General features: G+C 43.7%; 1 protein-coding gene across 5 annotated transcripts in view; it reads right to left on the bottom strand.

Moving 5' to 3' along the window:
- Positions 1-20,860, bottom strand: part of MFSD13A (major facilitator superfamily domain containing 13A) — a 75,448-nt gene that overhangs the window by 21,343 nt on the left and 33,245 nt on the right. For all 5 annotated transcript variants that reach the window (XM_063961916.1, XM_063961917.1, XM_063961920.1 and 2 more), the window contains exons 6-7: positions 3,081-3,177; positions 2,336-2,507 (exon numbers count right to left, since the gene is read on the bottom strand). In XM_063961916.1, the coding sequence (XP_063817986.1) occupies positions 2,336-2,507; positions 3,081-3,177 (269 nt within the window). The remainder of the gene's footprint in view (positions 1-2,335; positions 2,508-3,080; positions 3,178-20,860) is intronic.

The raw sequence follows: 20,860 nt of genomic DNA, 5'->3' as shown, positions 1-20,860 counted from the left end.
ACTTCTGTTCCAGGGAACTTGCCACAGTCTGTGTCCTTTTTCCCCTTCCTCTTCCCCTCGCAGCAAGGAAGGAGGACCCACGTCCTTTTTTGAATTTGTTGGGCCGAAAGGACTGCATCTGATATTGAGGCAATTTCTTCTGCTGCGCAGGAACATAAGGTAAAAAAGACGACTTACCCGCTGTAGCCGTAGAGACCAGGTCAGTGAGGCCGTCACCAAACAAGACCTTACCGTGAAACGGTAAAGACTCCATCGCCTTCTTAGAATCAGCATCAGCATTCCATTGATGAATCCACAATGCTCTCCTAGCAGAGACTGCATGGCATTGGCCCTTGATCCCAAAAGGCCAATATCCCTTACTGCTTCTTTTAAATACGCTGCAGCGTCCTTGATATGACCCAAGGTCAAAAGCACACTACCCTGTCTAGGGAATCTACCTCCGACGACAAGTTATCCGCCCACTTTTCAATAGCGCTACTCACCCATGCCGCAGCAACAGCGGGTCTGAGTAGCGACCCTGTAGGGACATAAATTAACTTCAGGGTATTTTCCTGCTTACGATCCACAGGATCCTTCAGGGCTGCCGTGTCAGGGGACGGAAGCGCTACCTTTTTGGATAAACGCGACAAAGCTTTGTCTACCGTGGGGATTGACTCCCAGCTGTCCCTGTCCCCAGAGGGAAATGGATATGCCATTGGAATTCTTTTGGGAACATGTACCTTTTTGTCGGGATTTTCCCAAGCTTTTTCAAAAAGTGCATTCAGTACATGAGAGGGAGGAAACGTTACCGTAGGTTTCTTGCCTTTAAACATACAGACCCTCGTATCAGGAACAGCAGGGTCCTCAGTGATATGTAAAATGTCTTTTATCGCCACAATCATGTACTGAATACTCTTAGCCAGTTTTGGATGTAATCTGGCATCACTATAGTCGACACTGGAATCAAGAGTCCGTGTCGGTATCCGTATCTGCTATTTGGGCAAATGCACGTTTCTGCGACCCCAAAGGGGTCTGGACCTGTGACAAAGCATCCTCCATGGATTTCCTTCATGACTGGTTCTTAGACTCAGATTTATCAAACCTCTTAGCCAACTTAGTCACATTCGTATTTAAAACACTCAGCATATTGACCCAATCATCCGTCGGTGGTGCCGACACTGTCACTCTCACAGAACTGTCAGTCCCCACGCCAGCCTCCTCCTAGGAAGAGCATTCAGCCTCAGACATGTCGATACACACACGTACCGACAGCCACAAACACACTGGGGCTATAGGGGAGAGACCCAAAGCAGAGCCTGTTAGAGAGACACAGAGAGAGTTCTGCCAGCTCACACCCAGTGCCTATCCCGGTTTTGAAGTCAGCAATAATACTGCACAGACCTGCTAGCACTTTTATCAATAATATAATTCACCAATTATGAGTGCCTCCCCCCCCCCCCACCCGTTTTGCACCCTGTTACTTGCAGCAGTGTGGAGGATCAGGGCCAGCCTCTCTGCAGCCTTCTGTGAAGAGAAAAAATGGCGCTGGTGAGCGCTATGCGGCTAAGCCCTGACATGGCGCGCTTAGGTCCCGCTCAAAAATCTTTATACTGGCGGGGGTCCCTAACAAGTGCCTGTGGCACGGTTATATTGCTTGCCAGTGTATTTGCGGCGCCCCCCCTGCGCCCTGCAGTGCCGTGATCTATGTGGGAGCATGGCGCGCAGCGCGGTACCTCAAGCCGTCTTCTGCCGTCACTGAAGTCTTCTGATCTTCTCATACTCACCCGGCTTCTATCTTCTGGCTTTGTGAGGGGGGTGATAGCGCGGCTCCGGGAACAAGCAGCTAGGCGTACCATAGTGATCGAACCCTCAGGAGCTAATGGTGTCCAGTAGCCTAAGAAGCAGAGCCCTTGAACTCAGAAGTAGGTCTGCTTCTCTCCCCTCACTCCCACACTGCAGGGAGCCTGTAGCCAGCAGGTCTCCCTGAAAATGAAAACCTAAATAAAGTCTTTTTCTGAGAAACTCAGGAGAGCTCCTCAGTGTGCCTCCAGTCTCGCTGGGTACAGAATCTAACTGGAGTCTGGAGGAGGGGCATAGAGGGAGGAGCCAGTTCACACCCATTCAAAGTCTTATCATTTGCCCATGTCTCCTGTGGATCCCGTCTATACCCCCCCATGGTTCTTGAAGCATCCCCAGCATCTTCTAGGACGTATGACAAACCAATTTAAATTTAAAATAATTTTTTTGCACAATGGCCCAAATAGGTGGGGACACCGGAATAAATGTATGGAATTACTGTTTTAGTGTATTATACCCTGTGCACACATAACAAACAAGCGTACAGGGGGCAACAAACCTGGCTATGAATATACAAAGCAGGTATATCTGGTCGGGCCCGGCTAGAAGCATCACCACACTAAGAACCAGCTTGAGAAAGAACAGGCAGCGCACAACACTGTAGACACCATATTTCTGGCACAAGGAGAGGAAGTACATGTTGTTTAGATGGGGGGCTATATAAGAAACACCTGAAAAGTGAGAGAGAAAAATAAAGGTATAACTGCTTCTAATAATGAATAAAGAAATACATATGAGGTTAAAGTACTGCTAACACACATATGCTACAGTTTATACAGGTAGTACTACAAACTAGAAAGAAAATGTGGAAAACAAAGTAATTGTTGCTGTTAAGTAATAATGAAGAGGAGGATGTTGTAAAGATTGGCTCAATGGTTCTCACAAAGTAGCGTATGACGTGTTTCGTTGTGACAAAGCGCGTCTGTACTTTCCTTTGGGACTACAACTGTCCTGATTTTTACAACATCCTAAACTCAGTAGTAATCTTATGCGCTGAGCATTGATCGCTGATTGATTCTTCCTGCAGTCACTATGAGGAGCACTGCTAAACCATTTAATGCGGAGTAGACAGCTAGTATGGGAAAATAAGACTACACTTACTGCAACCATGGATCTCAAAATGAAGGGTAAAACAAAACAAAACTTCAAAAAGGTCATTTAAATTTATGTTACTGTGTGGCTGTATTTTTGATCAATGGCGTTTAACCACTGTTTTGCCAGACAGGTCAGCAGGTTAAACTTACCTAATAAAAAAGATCCGGTAGAAAGGGAGATTCTGTCAGACAACAAGTGCTCCAGGAAGAGGGGGAAAAAATTACTGTTGAAATGGCAGTGAAAAACCTGTGAAACAAAGAAGAAACTTAGCAACACATCCCTTACTACAGTACAAGTCATTTATCACATTGAGAAAGTGCGTCTGACCAGAACACACCCTGAATGAAGACATGCAGTGAGATAAGTAAACAAGGTGTGTAAGTAGTGGCACTACTTTGCCCCAGATAACAGTGTTATGGATACTGTACACTAATGAACGCCTATTCAACAAGGTAAAGTGATGTCTGCAGATATGATTCACCATACAAATCCGTGTTTATGTTGGATAATCCATTCTAGTATGGTTATTACAATAATCAAACATTTATTCTTTTGAGACGCAGACAATAGACTCAAATACACAATTGTTCCATTATATGGCGTCATTTAGCAACATGCTGAACTATGTGAAGAACCGTAAGTCCCCAATCAAACAGGAGCTATGTCTTAATATTTGATCATTTCCCCCAAACCCATCAGTACTTAAACTTAGTGGTACTTGAGGATTGTAGTTGAAAACCATTAACAGGTAATGTTTTCTGGATATCTGTAATCATGCACAGATGAGTTCACAGAGAGAAATCCTGAAAGCATGACCAGCTGAGGATACTTCAGCATGGCATTGGAAAACCACTGCTTTAACTTTTCGGCAAAGGGTTATCAACTAAAATCATTGGAAAAACTGCACAGCCAGCCAAAGAAAGCACAAGAGCACAGATAATTTGGTGGAATGCACAACGGGCAGATAATCGGAGTGCCTCCATACACTGCAATATGCGTGGAGATGATCTTCAATTCACAACATGGAGTCAGCTGAAAGATAGTCGGAAGGATTGGACAGGTTTAATATTCAAACCTAACAATCCAAACATATTTCAGCCATTTTCAGGCTGTGAGCAATTACTGTTCATGTCCATGCATGGAACGATAATCGTTCAAACCAGTCATTCGGTTATTTGATAAGAACGATTATTATTAATCGCTGTATGGCCAGCTTAAACTACTAGTTTAAGCACATACTCCCTTACTGGAAATCTAAAGGAGTATTCTTTGTATTAGGGAAAACATAACGGACCTTAATGTCATACCGATATGATAAAAACACAAGTGTACAGAAAGAGAAAGGGGAAGAGGAAGAGAAAGTGTAGCTGCGTGTAACAGTTGCCAGATAGGTAATTGTTTGCATAAAATATCATTTAAAATCAGAGATACTGTCTGAATTAAAATATCATTAATTAAAAAAGGGGATTTTACCCATAGTGAACAGTATATACATATATTTTGTAGTAAGGCATAGATGAAATAGGTTTGAAGGTATAAATAAATGTTTAGACAACTTAGTAGCATGTATATAGATGTACATTTGTGTCAGCTTAGTCATTGTGTAGGAACTGGTTTATACTGCTTAAGCTGTAAGGTCAGAATACATAATGAATATCACATTAGACATCACACGATTGACAGCCCTTGATAAGTCTTTCACTGCTTAATTCCCCAAAACACCCTTATGAGAGGGGAGCCACCACATCTCACAACAGACCACTGATCTGCCGAGCGGAATGATGGGCGCTATTCTCTTCCGTGCAATCCCGCATATCCTTACTCAGTAAATGATCGATGTCTGATCCGGATTAAATACAATTTAGAGTAAGCATGTTGTTAGGTCTGTCTAAACAATAAAAGTTTGCATGAATGAATGTACCAAAAGGGAACTAGTCATATAATCATGTCTGCATGTCTGATTCACATGTCATTAGGATTGCTAGAGATAAGGTGTGTATACACAGTGAGATAAATCTGTAAGATTTGACTATATAGTCAAATCTTAAGGAAAGTTAGTGTATATCTCAAGGTGTTAGGCAGCTTGCGATCACGATGCGTGGTTCCGCTGGGGTCGGTATTGTAAGGCTAGATAGACTGTGTAGGCAAGTCAATCTTGACTATCTAGTGTAATATCTAGTACAAAGTATAGTCAAAATTGGCACTTAGCCAAAATCGTACATAGACCAAATCGAAAGTACAGATAGTAAAAACCTCTGCTATCTGGGCTCTGGGGGAGCTCAAGGGAAATCGCATAGTCAAAATCGGGCATAGCAAGGATCTCACCGTGTGTACACACCTCACGTTAGAACACGTTTCCCTACTTAAGCCATAAAGTAAGGAATCCACAGGCGTGTTTAGGATGCATACAATTAGATTGGAATGAAGCTTCAGAATACCTTTGGCAATTATAAAACTAGCTTGTCCATTGTCCAGTATAGGCCCAGCCAGGGATCATAAATTAGCTATTACAAAAAGAGATCTCATCTATTGATAAAATGGGGTCTGAGACGCCCTAGGCAAAACAGAACTTTTACACATCCAAACAGACAAAAGGGAAATACCAATTTTTCTAATTCCAAATGCCTTCCATACTCACTACCTTAAGGCAGAGCGAGCAGAGCTTGATTTGCGACACCTTGGAATCTGGCAACCCTATAACTATTATATTGGACACAATGGGAATATGCCAGTTTGAATTGGTGAGGTCTGGGATAAAAGACAGACATGGCAGCTACTGTAGGTAGGCAGGAGGGAGGAAGTCAGGGGGCCAGGAGGAGAAGAAAGCCGGTGCTAGATATGTCCACACACAGAAGGAATGGTCCTCAGGTCGCTATGAATATTCCATCGTGATCACTGATTATTGTGACTTAAGTGTACAATCTATGTTAGGAATTGTCTAAAGCCTCGTACAAACAGGGGAGATATGTGCTAAGCGATCCAGCACTGACTGCTCAGCACACATCTCTCCCCCCACTCAGCACTTAAGGGGGGTACTCACGGAGCGATCGCTGCTTAAAATCTAAGCAATCTGACTAGATTGCTTAAAATCTAAGCAGTGATCTCTCCGTGTGTACCCCTCACAGCGATAGCGATGCGCAGCCCCGCACATCGCTAGTGCTAGATAGGCCAATCTAGCGGGTTGCTCACTTCCCCCGCTGGGTGAAATTAGCCCCCCCCCTGCCAGTGAGCACTGGCCTTAAGCGCGATGTGTGCTGAGCGATGGGGGAGGGGGGGCGCTCACTTCACACAGCAGCGAAGTGAGGGATCGACTAGATTTGGCATGCAGGCCAAATCTAGAGTCAGCGATAGCGATACGTGGGACCGCACATAACTATCGCTATGGCCATAGACACATCTAGTCAGATTGCTTAGAATTTCAGCACGGACCTCTCCGTGTGTACCCCCCTTTAGGGGTCTATTTACTAAGCCGTGGATGGAGATAAAGTGGATGGAGACAAAGTACCAGCCAACCAGCTCCTAACCGTCATTTTTTCAAACCCAGCCTGTGACATTGTGACATGGCAGTTAGGAGCTGATTGACTGGTGCTATATCTCCGTCCACGGCTTAGTATTTAGACCCCTAACTTTGATAAATTGTTTCTTGTTGTTTTCTGTCCTACAATTAAGGAAGCATAAATATTAGTATTTACAGTACTACTCTGTATATCTTATTTTGTATTATTTTATTTGCCTGTGAATATACAAATCAGAAGATCAGAGCTGTAATTTCACATCTGAATTCACTTTAAGGAATCATAACTTCATAATTCATATATTTAAGGACTGCATATATTTATCAGCCACCTAGTTTGTAAGCCCGACAATGTATTTGTGTGTGTATATATATATATATATATATATATATATATATATATATATATATATATATATATATATATATATATATATATATATATATATAGTGTTCACTCTAGGTTTCTTTCACAGGGCGCTGCGCCCTGCCCCTTTTTTAGACTGCTAAATCCCGCCCTGCCCGTTTTTGCGCGCCCTGCCGCCCCGCTGGACCCAGCCGTGCGCCGCCGGACCCAGCCGTACGCCGCCGGACCCAGCCTCAGAGATCCCTACACTGCCCGGACTCCCAGAAAGATCCCGACACCACCGGAGCAAACGGCCGCGCTGATGTCCCCGACAGCTGGTATTCCGCACACGGTCTAGGAGTCTCCGGGAAGAGAGGTGAGAGCCGCCTGCCAGAGGCCATCACCTATATCTATGTCCTATGTGTGTGTATAATCAGTGTATGGGGGTCTCAGTGATACAGTGCTGTGTATATAATCAGTGTATGGGGTCTCAGTGATACAGTGCTGTGTATATAATCAGTGTATGGGGGTCTCAGTGATACAGTGCTGTGTATATAATCAGTATATGGGGGCTCAGTGATACAGTGCTGTGTATATAATCAGTGTATGGGGTCTCAGTGATACAGTGCTGTGTATATAATCAGTGTATGGGGGTCTCAGTGATACAGTGCTGTGTATATAATCAGTATATGGGGTCTCAGTGATACAGTGCTGTGTATATAATCAGTGTATGGGGGTCTCAGTGATACAGTGCTGTGTGTATATCAGTGTATGGGGGCTCAGTGATACAGTGCTGTGTATATAATCAGTGTATGGGGGTCTCAGTGATACAGTGCTGTGTGTATATCAGTGTAAGGGGGGCTAAATTTACCTTGTAAGTACTGCAGTGGTAAACTTCAATCTCAGTGCTCTCTACCTGGTGCAGTGTGCCTCAGTGCTCTCTACCTGGTGCAATGTTTCTCGGTGCTCTCTACCTGATGCAATGTTTCTCAGTGCTCTCTACCTGGTGCAATGTGTCTCAGTGCTCTCTACCTTGTGCAGTGTGTCTCAGTGCTCTCTCCCTGGTGCAATGTGTCTCAGTACTCTCTCCCTGGTGCAATGTGTCTCAGTGCTCTCTCCCTGGTGCAGTGTGTCTCAGTGCTCTCTACCTGGTGCAGTGTGTCTCAGTGCTCTCTACCTGGTGCAATGTGTATAGGAGGTTCTACCTGGTGCAGTGTGTATTAGCTGCACTACTGTGTGAAAAACGCCCCTAAATTTTTGCTGCGCGCCTTCGGCGCGCACTGTCCATTCTTTAACATTTGGGGATGGGAGGGCCAAGCATTATAGTATGTACCTAATTTTGCCTTCTAACTGAAAAATGTGCCCCCCCGAATGAAAAATGTGCCCTCCCCGTGATCAGCACCCTGCCCTAAAAAATTCCTAGAGTGAACACTATAATATTATATATATATATATATATATATATATATATTGTCAAAGTCAGAAAAATGTCTTAGTCCACACTGCCATATTTGCACCGCACACTGGTCCGTGCTGCGCATGCGTACGCTCTCCCGTGGAAGCGCATACCCGCAATAGCGTGCACTCGCACGCGCAGTATGCGCATTTACGGTAGAGTTTATGTGATCGTAGCGTGCGACTCATTCGTTACAAAAGTTCACAATTAATGTAGTTTATAGATCATGTTCCCCTCAATAGTTTCTGTAAGTTTGGTTTAGATAGAATGTCCCTGAGCGGAGGAATCCCTCTTTGTATTGCACGAAGGGTCTAACAGGAGTCATACAGCAGTGTTTGATACCCATCGGAAGAGTATTTAATTAGCAATATTCCGGTGTTGGTTTGGAGCGTATTAATCGCTCGTGCGAATAGTTATGGACATAAGAAGTTTATGTCCATTTCTATGATTTGCACATACTCAGGTATGCGGCGGGAAACCCAGTTCCCCACCCACCTGAGCTGTTGGAAATCAGCACAGCCCACCTGTATGAATCAACCTATGACCTTTGGTTACAGTACAGGGCCGAATTCCTGTGTCCAATAAACTGTAGGATTGTAGGGACTAGGAGATTGCATTGTGTGTGGGGCATAAATAGGCAGACCGACCACATCCAGCTCTCACTCTCTCATCAACGGTTATCTGCTGATAATCGGGAGCTGGATATCGAGGCGCTGGCGATCATACCCTTTGTGCGTAAGTTCTCTCCGTAATCATTGTCTTTCTGTGAGCCAATATCTCTCTTTCTCTCTCTATCTCTCCTCTCCTCTTTTTCTCTTAAATACTTCGTAGTATTATTGTATTGTATTGTGTTAGACCAGGATAGCATTGTAGTTTATCCCTTAGTTAGGTGTTTGGTTAGGAAGTCTTTGTTATATTGTAGTGTATCATTTGTACTGTGTTACTCTTTTACAAGTATACTAGATATAATACAGATTATAGGCTTTGGAACCCTAAACCAGTATCAGTGTATTTACTATAGTGTTAAGTGTTCACTTGAGCGTCGGTGACGCTCAAACAGCTTTGTAGATAGTCAGGTTACACAAGGTTGCATTTACACCCTGTACTCACATTAAGGTATTCTGTGTGTTTCATTGGTATAAGGTTTAACATAAAGGTATAGTGTTGTGAGCGTCTGCATCGCTGGTGACCTCCTCGTGGTCTCTAGCGTACGCTACGTTACAGCGAATCTTTCCCCTAGACATAACCAATAACGTGTCCTGTGATCACTGGGCCGTGAGCGAACGTGACGCTTGAGCGTCTCGCCTACGGCTGAGCGATCGTTACGCAAATAGCGTATCATTACGGTATTTCTTAAGTAAGCAGCGTACAGTGTTCTTAGCTTCATAAGGGTTATTTATACGACAAAGGAATTTAGCATTGTCAATTGCGGACTCGTCCGGTCCTTTTCACATCTGCACTAGGTAGATCAGCAGACATTATCCCCCAGCAAAGGGTGGGAGGTTGTCTCGCAGTTGCTGACGGGATAAGCGTCTGCTTCACTTAGGTAAAGAGTGCTGAAGGAACCCGGTAACCGGAAGTAAGAACAAAACGCTTGTGTCTTTTTAAAACTGTTTATTTTTCTTTTGTCTTGCGTACGCACGCATATATCTGCATTTCTATTTCATTTTTTCGTATATCACTATTCCTGTTTGCCAAATTTTATAGTTGATAGAAAGGGCTAAAAGGAGATTTGCTGTTATTTAATAGTAGAGGTAATAGTTAAAGTATAGAACAAACACACGGTTTGTCTGAGATACAAGGCAGTCAGTGTGGATTGCGGTAGATGATCAGGGATCATTTACATTGATAAAAGTATATATATTGTGTTACGGTGGATCCTTTGCATTGCGTACACGTGTCGCTAACAAAGACTAGCGTACGCAATCCAAAAGGCAGACGCACGCAGCGTACACTACGCAACGTAGCGTCTGGTTACGCCCACGTAGCTCAAGTTGTGATAAAGTGGATTTTAGCGGAAAGCGATAATTAGCGCAAAGGCGATAAGTAACGCACAGCGGTAGATAACGCGACGCGGTAAATAACGCAAATCTATTTTTGGGAAAACTGAAATTTAGTTTAACAGATCCTGCTCCTAATTGGTAACACTCTTGGCCTGAAGACAATTTCTGCGCAGAAATAGATATAGAAACAAAGTGTACATGTGTTGAGTGAGTGTGTTTTGTATACAAAAGTTTATATAACTTTAAGGTGGAACCAAAAGGAAAGTCGGGTACTCGTTAAGGAACATACGTGTAAGTGACATATACGGTGGCCAGGGAGGCATCTCTGGTTAAATAATATTTGAGCATTAGACTATAGCGGACCATAAGGTAACAAGACCAGGAGGTCATAAGGAACAAGACCAGGAGGTCGTAAGGTAAAAGGTCCGCTATAAAAGTCCAGTGGCACAACGCCTGGGGTGTTGGTGCAGAACCCATATAGGCCATACAAGCTCTGGTTGAAGGAATCGCAGCCGAAAACATCGATTCCATTGATCTTTCAGTACATGACAAGTAGTGCTCGTATACTGAACGATTGGACCGCACGTTATTGTGTGCAGTAGTTAGTAATCTGACCTAATAAAGTGGTCACAAACGCTATCTGTACATTCTGACGTGATTTGTGTAATTTTTTATTTTTGGAAGGGAAGTTCGCTGGTCACTCAGGAACTATCTAACAACCCCAACTTTACTGGAAAGAGTAAGTGTCCTGCGGGTAACCCTCATATGTTCCAGTAAACTAAAGGTTTACAGGGGCCCTGGGTTGGGTACCACAGCTCTGGTTACAGTGATTGCGGCACAGGCCAACGTGGGCGAGAAGTAAGTGGGGTACTTGATAAACCACCACCGCCGGCCTGCCCAAGGACATCTTGGTTTGTTTGTAAGGGTTCGCTGAAAACCTTGAGATAAAAGATCCAAGGAGGAATAAGCAACGCCTACAGATTATGGGGGCCATTTGTTCCGGTAGGGGGCGATCAACCCAGGTTCAGGTTGATTCGGAGGACCGACCAGTTGGGTCGGCAAGATACATTATGTGTGAAAAATACGGTAGTCACACAGAAGTTTTTTGTGATGAATGGGAGAGAATGACTGTACAAGACAGGGACAAGTTCCCAAGAATAGGTAGCTTCAGTCCAGAGGTGTTACAAAATTTAAGGAGGAGGATAAGTCTCGTTGAACTAACGAAGAGACAAAATAAACATTATGAATATTTACAGTTATGGCAACAGGAAAGTGAATTACAAAGAGAGTCTATTGACTTTTCTGACTCTTATCTTGAGAGGAGAGACATGGCATCGGGAGAGGAGTTGATTGCGGAGAGAAAAGCACAAGGGTGGAACAATAAAAATGCACTTAGTAACTGTATTAAGAATGAAAGTGTTAAATGTAATAATGTTTATGAAAATGAAAGTGTAAAAATTACAAATGTTAACCTGTGCAAGTCGCACCCCATGTTAAACTTCCCTCAGGATTACCAACAAGAAAGTGAGCCCAGAACGATGTCGGCACCTCTTCCAGAAGCCATCCTACAAGACATCCAGGTGGACACGACCAAATTGGTAAAGGCAATAATCAAACCCCCTAACGGAGGGTCAGGTGAGGTCGTGTCCACAGGTACGTACAATGTTTTATATCACGCACAAACAAATGTACCCCATATTGTAAGACCAAAACAAGGTGATGTAATTGAGTTTAGTCCTGTCAGGGTGATCACAGTCCCCAATGGGAAGACTGATGATCAGGGAACCATTCCCGTCAAGGACAGTGCAATGCGCTGTCTCTTGTCCCGGACCGAATTGAGATCAATTGTGTCTGAATTTCCTGATCCTAGGAAAAATCTAGCCAAATGTCAAAGGTTTATAAAAGAACTAGGAAACGCCACAGAACCCACCAACAAAGAGTGGCGGACAGTGCTGAGGGCATGTTTGCCCTCCAGGGTTGACCCTGAAAAGTTCATTGCTGATTGTAAATTAAACACAGAGGTACCTAGTACGGAGGAACACAATCAGGAATGTATTAGGCAGATTAACCGACAGTTAGGAATATATTTCCCAGCTGCTGTCAAGTGGAATGAAATTTTCTCCATAAGACAAAACGAAAGGGAAAATGTTTCTAATTATTTCAATCGAGCACTGCAAATAATGGCTGGAAACACTGGGATCACGGACATCAAGACAAATGCACAACATAGAAGAATAGCGGTTAAGGTATTAATGAATGGTTTAAAAGATGAATTAAAAACAAGGGTACAGACCACCAACCCAAACTGGAGAGATATCTCGGTGACTGCACTAAGAGAGGCCGTCATCAATCAGGATCAGAATATCACCAGATACAGAGGGTCACAAAGAGATAAGTTAATGGCAGCAAAAATACAGGCCCAAACCACAAGACCACCCCAACAAAAGCCCCACACCCCTGCGAGAAATCCAGATATGGTAGTCTGTTACCATTGTCATAGAAAGGGACACATTGCAAGAGATTGTAGATCACGAGAAAGACAACACCATAATCATAAAAACCAAGGAACCAGGGAAGCACAGGGGAAACGATTGATGATGATGAGCATCCGAGCGTTTGAGGAGGCATCCAATCAGCCAAGACCCCATTTCACTGACACTTGGAGGAAGCCCAGGGTTTGTTATCATTGTAGAAGAGAAGGGCATTATGCCAGTAACTGTAATAACCCACATAAAGTTAGACCCCCTAGACATGAAAATGAGCAAAAGTTATGACACACCAAATTACAAGCAGGGATCATATAGGAAGAATTTTGGGCCACACCCATAATATATAGTCAGGAAAGGTGATCATTAGGACTGATGGTAAGCCTGAGGTAACGGTTAATAAATTGGGAGGTCATTCCCTGAAGACACAGGAATGACCAGGTGAAACGTTGTAAATGTATCTGTGAAATGTTTTTTTTTTTCCTCTCTCTCTCTATCCCCATCTCTGACGAGTAGTGGTAAGAATTCACACATTGCATACCCACTTGGTCCTTGCAGAAGTCTACCAAACCCCAGCATGACCTCCGCCACAATGTATTTCTGGCCAGATACAGACAGTGGAGTAATGCAGGTGCTGGTGGGGAGGGACTGCTCAAGGAGACCAGTAGACACATAGATATGACAGCCTAATAAGTCTGACAATGTTTTTCTAATGCTAACAATGTTTTCTTACAATGTTTAAAAATGCTTTGTTTCTCTTCTCTTATTGGTGGTTATTGTCGGGTTATGTAATGTATATATGCACATGAATTGTTCTCTATCTCTTTTGTTTTTTTTTGTTTTCTCTCTCTTCTCACTCATGTTTCCATGGTTTAAAGATGTTATGTCACCCCTCAGTTGGACCAATGGTAATGCCAGATTTTTGCTCCTTACAGAAAGATCGTCGGTTAGGAAGGAATATTGCATCACCAGAATGTTCGTTTGGAAGACTGAGAGACAACACTTTTGAGAGGACAGCAGAACAAAAAGAACAACAAAACGAGAGAACTTATTATCGTAACAAGTTCTCTCCCCCTCAAACTGATTTTCTTATACCCCCTTTACAAATTTCTTCTTTTCTCCTCCTGTAAGATGGACTTGCCCCAAGAGACTGTGATATGGATTTTTCCCGTTAACCATGATGTTGACCAGAGCAGTCTGTTTCGGTGAGAGTACCAGTGAGGTCGAGAAAGGATCCAGAAAGGTCCTGATGACTGAGACGGAGGTGTAAATTTCCAATAGCAACCCAATCACCAAGCAAAGGCGAGTACCGGGCACGATCTAACAACCATGTTATCTGTAAACAACTGTGAAGGAATGTTAGTTCAAAAAGAAAGTTGTATCTGTAGGCTCTGTAACAAAGTAATGCCAATCCAGTTTTAATATCCATATGGACCGGCATCCATTGAGTGACTATCACTCTATAGTGGGTAACGTGTTGAACCAAACAGATTGTTGGGTATGCTCTCAAGTACCTCAGGGTCACAGTAAATCAGGGCTAGTACCATTTCCTTTAACGTTAGGGGAGGTACTTGAGCTAAGTGGTGGGAGACCGGTGGACCGGAGGTTTAACATCTCCAGCCCTCCTAGTTTGAAGCTCCACCAATACCATGTGGATAGGTCCCTCTTATGTTTTAATATCTCCAATCCCCGTAAGCCGGGAAATTGGGAAGTGTCATGGAGCAACCTTACCATGACCTTTTCACACAGAGCAGATAGAATGCCTACAGATACAGAACTCGTACGCCACATAGCCAGTAGAGGAAAATCATTCCGGTATCGATATACCTTAGGAAATAGGATTACTAAAGTTGGAGAGGTATCACCAGGATACTGTGCACATATCGTACAAACTGATACGTGCATTAGACAGATGGAAGAATTAGGGTCAGGAGATTTCACCTGGAAGGTTTGTAACATGGTCATGTCCTTCTCCGTCCCTTATGTTCTCCCCGATGATGCATATTTCATATGCGGGAGAAAGGCGTACAAGTGGCTTGCCCCAAACTCTGAAGGATTGTGTTATATTGGAAAAGTATTGCCTGAAGTAATGACTGTTACACATGACAAAATGAAGGACATACACCGTGGTGCCCAAACTCCTTATACTCACACTCACTACGAGCACCTTGTTAAAAGACAACTGTCAGAAAGGTTAGAGCATCCGGCCTCTGATCTTATCCATGAATCCACCGGGATTCAGGTTCTGGTAGCGTTAGATTTCACTCGCACCGCTCGAGGTGTGATGAATTATAGATACATTTCCGCACTCGCCAATTTGTTAGATAATATCACTGAAATGTATGATGACACGTTTAGATACACTGGAAGAGAACTTCAAGCTTATAAAACAGAACTAGTTCAGCATAGGATGGTTCTTAATTATCTTACAGCAGTAACAGGCGGATATTGTGTTACATTGGCAACACAGTACGGCATAAAGTGTTGCACGTATATCACAAATAGCACCGAGGATCCGGTAGAGGTCATAGACCAAAAGATGGACGATATTCTGCAATTAAAGTGGGAATTTCGTCGAAAACACAATCTCACCCTTGCTGCTGTAGGTAATGAGCTGACTAGTTGGGTGTCATGGTTGAACCCGCGAAATTGGTTCTCCGGTTTGGGAGAGTGGGCTCAAGGAGTCATAATGGATGTTGGAAAGTTTCTCCTGTGTATCTTAGGTGTTGTTATATCTATTGGATTGATATTTAGATGCGGGCAGGCTTTGATGAGGTGCAAACAAAGTACAAAAGTGATGAGCTTGAGGAGTGAGGAAACTGTAATTAACCTGGATTTGATTTATGACCCAATGCTAGAAACCATGACGTAATGATGTAATGAGTATACGGTCCGCCTTTCACCCATTTCTATGTTTTCCTCCGAGGTACAAAGACCCACGTAGACGAAGGATTTGATGAGCCAAGGGGCCGACAACGGAAAGATGGAAAGAAGAAGAGCAGACGACCTGATAAACAAGATTTTGATGGACAATGCCATGGGTACCCCAGTTTCCCTAGGAACTTTAAAACCACGCTAGCCCAACATTTTTTTGTAAATCCATGGACGTTGTATGCTTTACTCACGATTTATGAGCAAAAGCACAAAGAAGAAGACTCCAATCAACCGACACCAATCAAGACCTCAATCGACGAACGTACATTACCCTGACATAGAATATCATTGCATTTTTCGTAAGTGTTCTTTATCTTCATCTCTGCAACCCTCAGGCAATAACACACATAGTCGATAGGGAATACAGGCACAGATAGCAGCAACCACATACCCCCCCCCAATTCATGTATCATCAACTAAAATGTGCATCCCCATTTTGTTACAACTACAGCCGAAATGAGCTCGGTAAAGTTTGACAGCCCATCCACAGACCTGTACCACAGGATAAGAAGGAATTCAAATGTATACTTCGCAATACCTCGAAGCTTGATTTACCACACGTACGGCACGATGATACATGACCCTCCAAACATGGACTCATACACACATGCTTCTGCTTTCTCACTAGGTCATACCCTCTTCACACCTTCTCCTCTCTCCTCCCCTACCCAACCATGGAAATCAATTAACCCCTGACTTACATTTTTCTCCTTAAATATTTTGTGGCAGTTATTATTGACTGCCAAAGGGTGGACTGTCAAAGTCAGAAAAATGTCTTAGTCCACACTGCCATATTTGCACCGCACACTGGTCCGTGCTGCGCATGCGTACGCTCTCCCGTGGAAGCGCATACCCGCAATAGCGTGCACTCGCACGCGCAGTATGCGCATTTACGGTAGAGTTTATGTGATCGTAGCGTGCGACTCATTCGTTACAAAAGTTCACAATTAATGTAGTTTATAGATCATGTTCCCCTCAATAGTTTCTGTAAGTTTGGTTTAGATAGAATGTCCCTGAGCGGAGGAATCCCTCTTTGTATTGCACGAAGGGTCTAACAGGAGTCATACAGCAGTGTTTGATACCCATCGGAAGAGTATTTAATTAGCAATATTCCGGTGTTGGTTTGGAGCGTATTAATCGCTCGTGCGAATAGTTATGGACATAAGAAGTTTATGTCCATTTCTATGATTTGCACATACTCAGGTATGCGGCGGGAAACCCAGTTCCCCACCCACCTGAGCTGTTGGAAATCAGCACAGCCCACCTGTATGAATCAACCTATGACCTTTGGTTACAGTACAGGGCCGAATTCCTGTGTCCAATAAACTGTAGGATTGTAGGGACTAGGAGATTGCATTGTGTGTGGGGCATAAATAGGCAGACCGACCACATCCAGCTCTCACTCTCTCATCAACGGTTATCTGCTGATAATCGGGAGCTGGATATCGAGGCGCTGGCGATCATACCCTTTGTACGTAAGTTCTCTCCGTAATCATTGTCTTTCTGTGAGCCAATATCTCTCTTTCTCTCTCTATCTCTCCTCTCCTCTTTTTCTCTTAAATACTTCGTAGTATTATTGTATTGTATTGTGTTAGACCAGGATAGCATTGTAGTTTATCCCTTAGTTAGGTGTTTGGTTAGGAAGTCTTTGTTATATTGTAGTGTATCATTTGTACTGTGTTACTCTTTTACAAGTATACTAGATATAATACAGATTATAGGCTTTGGAACCCTAAACCAGTATCAGTGTATTTACTATAGTGTTAAGTGTTCACTTGAGCGTCGGTGACGCTCAAACAGCTTTGTAGATAGTCAGGTTACACAAGGTTGCATTTACACCCTGTACTCACATTAAGGTATTCTGTGTGTTTCATTGGTATAAGGTTTAACATAAAGGTATAGTGTTGTGAGCGTCTGCATCGCTGGTGACCTCCTCGTGGTCTCTAGCGTACGCTACGTTACAGCGAATCTTTCCCCTAGACATAACCAATAACGTGTCCTGTGATCACTGGGCCGTGAGCGAACGTGACGCTTGAGCGTCTCGCCTACGGCTGAGCGATCGTTACGCAAATAGCGTATCATTACGGTATTTCTTAAGTAAGCAGCGTACAGTGTTCTTAGCTTCATAAGGGTTATTTATACGACAAAGGAATTTAGCATTGTCAATATATATAGGATATACACATTAATTGAAATATCTATATATTAATAATCATATGTGATCTATTAAACAGAAATAATATATAATGTATACATGATTCCAATTTTTCAATATAACCTTGATGCTAATAATCTATAGTAACGAACCATTACCTTCACCGCATAGCAGGGAAGACAGCAGCTGAGACTGCGAGTGCCCTGTCCCGCAACCTCCCGACTGCCTGCAGGACACTGCGGTTGGGAGGTATGGGGTGTCTCATTGCTATAAACGGGTCCCAGGTCGGATGACCCGGGTTTCCAATTCACACTGCCCCTCAACACAGGTCCTTACCCGTGTCCAACCCTGCACTATTCATTGGATCAGGGTTATTCTTTTTTAGGGCCGTTTCCACCGAGGCCTGACATGGGTCGACCGTACAATAACCCGGGATTTTGAGTCAGTGTAAAAGATATTGGTGACATTATATAGTTGCCCATTTTAGGTTATATAAAAAAAAAAAATTCAAAATCATTGTAATAAAATTCATTACGCTGAAAACTGCAACTTACAGGAAAAACTGCTGAAATTTAAATTTCTCTTATGTATTCTTCATTTACCTTTTAAAAATGTCAGCTACACAGGAGTAAATATACAACACTGTTTCTCAGCATGTTCTTGAGTAAGTGTTTTGCTATAACATGATTGCCATTTAAATTGCAAAAGCCACGCTTAGTAAACTGACCGCAAAGTGTTCCTTCCACGTGACAAATAGGTTCTGAATCACTGCCCTTCTCTAGCAACATCTGGAAATGCATTGGGCCAGAGTCTGAATCGCACACAATGCATATATTCCTGTAAATGGTCCATGTTTGTGAACTGTGCATGCCTGTCATTACAGTCAACGCATGTGTCCCACTATGTGTATGCATTAAGGCGCAGTTGTCATTGATATGCACAATCAGTGACGGGGATGTAGCTATTCAGACACAGATAGATGTACTGCCGTATGGGCAGTCACATAATTGGTTGCAGATGCGGGCCTGATTCAGAAATGTACGGTAATGCACTCACAGCTGCTAATGTGTATGCAGTGGCTGTGCCAAAATATGCTAATGTCGCAGCTGCCTGGATTTGTATTGAGACACCCACTGGCGGATTTGCTAATCCCAGCAGCTGCGTACAAAGACGCAGCGTCCATTTCAGATCAGTCCACTATGGAAGTTCTGGTTTGCCCTATGGTAGCACAGCATGGTTGCAGGAAGTAAGATGCAGCTACATACAGGATCGCTGTGACTACCTCAAACCTTCTAACAAAAGGTTGTGACACGCCAGAATTTTTACCGCCATTCCTGTTACCTCCCAAAATGGTCCCTGGCTGTCCGTCACTTTGTGAATAAATCAGAAAAATTGCAGCACATACGCACCGAGACTTGGAGGTCTATGTTCTATGCACTGGAGAAAAATAAAGGAGAGAAGGAGAGAGAGAGAAGGAGAGAGAGAGAAGGAGAGAGAGAGAAGGAGAGAGAGAGAAGGAGAGAGAGAGAAGGAGAGGGAGAGAGAGAGAAGGAGAGAGAGAGAGAGAGAGAGAGAGAGAGAGAGAAGGAGAGAGAGAGAGAAGGAGAGAGAGAGAAGGAGAGGGAGAGAGAGAGAAGGAGAGAGAAGGAGAGAGAGAAGGAGAGCGAGAGAGAGAAGGAGAGAGAGAGAAGGAGAGAGAGAGAAGGAGAGAGAGAGAAGGAGAGAGAAGGAGAGGAGAGAGAGAGAGAAGGAGAGGAGAGAGAGAGAGAGAAGGAGAGGAGAGAGAGAAGGAGAGAGAGAAGGAGAGAGAGAAGGAGAGAGAGAAGGAGAGAGAGAAGGAGAGAGAGAAGGAGAGAGAGAAGGAGAGAGAGAAGGAGAGAGAGAAGGAGAGAGAGAAGGAGAGAGAAGGAGAGAGAGAGAGAGAGAGAGAGAGAGAGAGAGAGAGAGAGAGAGAGAGAGAGAGAAGGAGAGAGAAGGAGAGAGAGAAGGAGAGAGAGAAGGAGAGAGAGAAGGAGAGAGAGAGAGAGGAGAGAAGGAGAGAGAGAGAGGAGAGAGAGGAGAGAGAGAGAAGGAGAGGAGAGAGAAGGAGAGAGAAGGAGAGAGAAGGAGAGAGAGAGAGAGAGAAGGAGAGAGAAGTAGAGAAGGAGAGAGAAGGAGAGAGAGAGAAGAAGAAAAGGAGAGAGAGAAGGAGAGAGAGAGAAGGAGAGAGAGAGAAGGAGAGAGAGAAGGAGAGAGAGAGAGAGAGAGAAGGAGAGAGAAGGAGAGAGAGAGAAGGAGAGAGAGAGAAGGAGAGAGAGAGAGAGAGAAGGAGAGAGAGAGAGAGAGAAGGAGAGAGAGAGAGAGAGAAGGAGAGAGAGAGAGAGAAGGAGAGAGAGAGAGAAGGAGAGAGAGAGAGAAGGAGAAGGAGAAGGAGAGGGAGAGGGAGAGAGGGAGAGGGAGAGGGAGAGAGAGAGAGAGAGAGAGAGAGAGAGAGAGAGAGAGAGAGAGAGAGAGAGAGAGAGAACCAGCAAATCAGTTTCTAACTGGCAAATTACCGGCTGTGTTTAAAAAATGACAGGAGCTGGTTGGCTGGTATCTCTCTCTCCAAGGCTTAGCACATAGACCCCTTAGACCAGTTGTTCCCAAACCTTTTTTAATCACGGCACTCTCGAGTATCAGGTTGTTTTTTTCATGGCACCAATAGGTCAAAAGTTTCTTATTGTGAAATTTAGAAAGATATCAAATTAAGGCAATTGTGTTTATATGTCATCCTTAAGGACCATACACACTTGACGATGCACACGTCGTTAACGACTTCCCTTGAACTTCCCTTGAACAGCTGACCAAACGACATGAGCATACACACTACCAACGACCAAAGACCACAGACCAAAGACCATTCATCGTTGAAGCATCCAAGCTAAACAGTTTATTAAAATAATGAGCTGGGAACAGGGCTGGTGAACAGTGGCTTGGTCGTTGGTCGTTCACACCATACACATTCAACTACGTCTCTGGTCGGTAACGACCATAGTGGAAATTGAGCATACATGCTC

Source organism: Pseudophryne corroboree, chromosome 3 (assembly GCF_028390025.1).
Source record: "Pseudophryne corroboree isolate aPseCor3 chromosome 3, aPseCor3.hap2, whole genome shotgun sequence".
NCBI classification, from domain to species: Eukaryota; Metazoa; Chordata; class Amphibia; order Anura; family Myobatrachidae; genus Pseudophryne; species Pseudophryne corroboree.
Note: the sequence above shows the minus strand (reverse complement) of the source record. Positions and strands in the feature narration are given on the sequence as shown.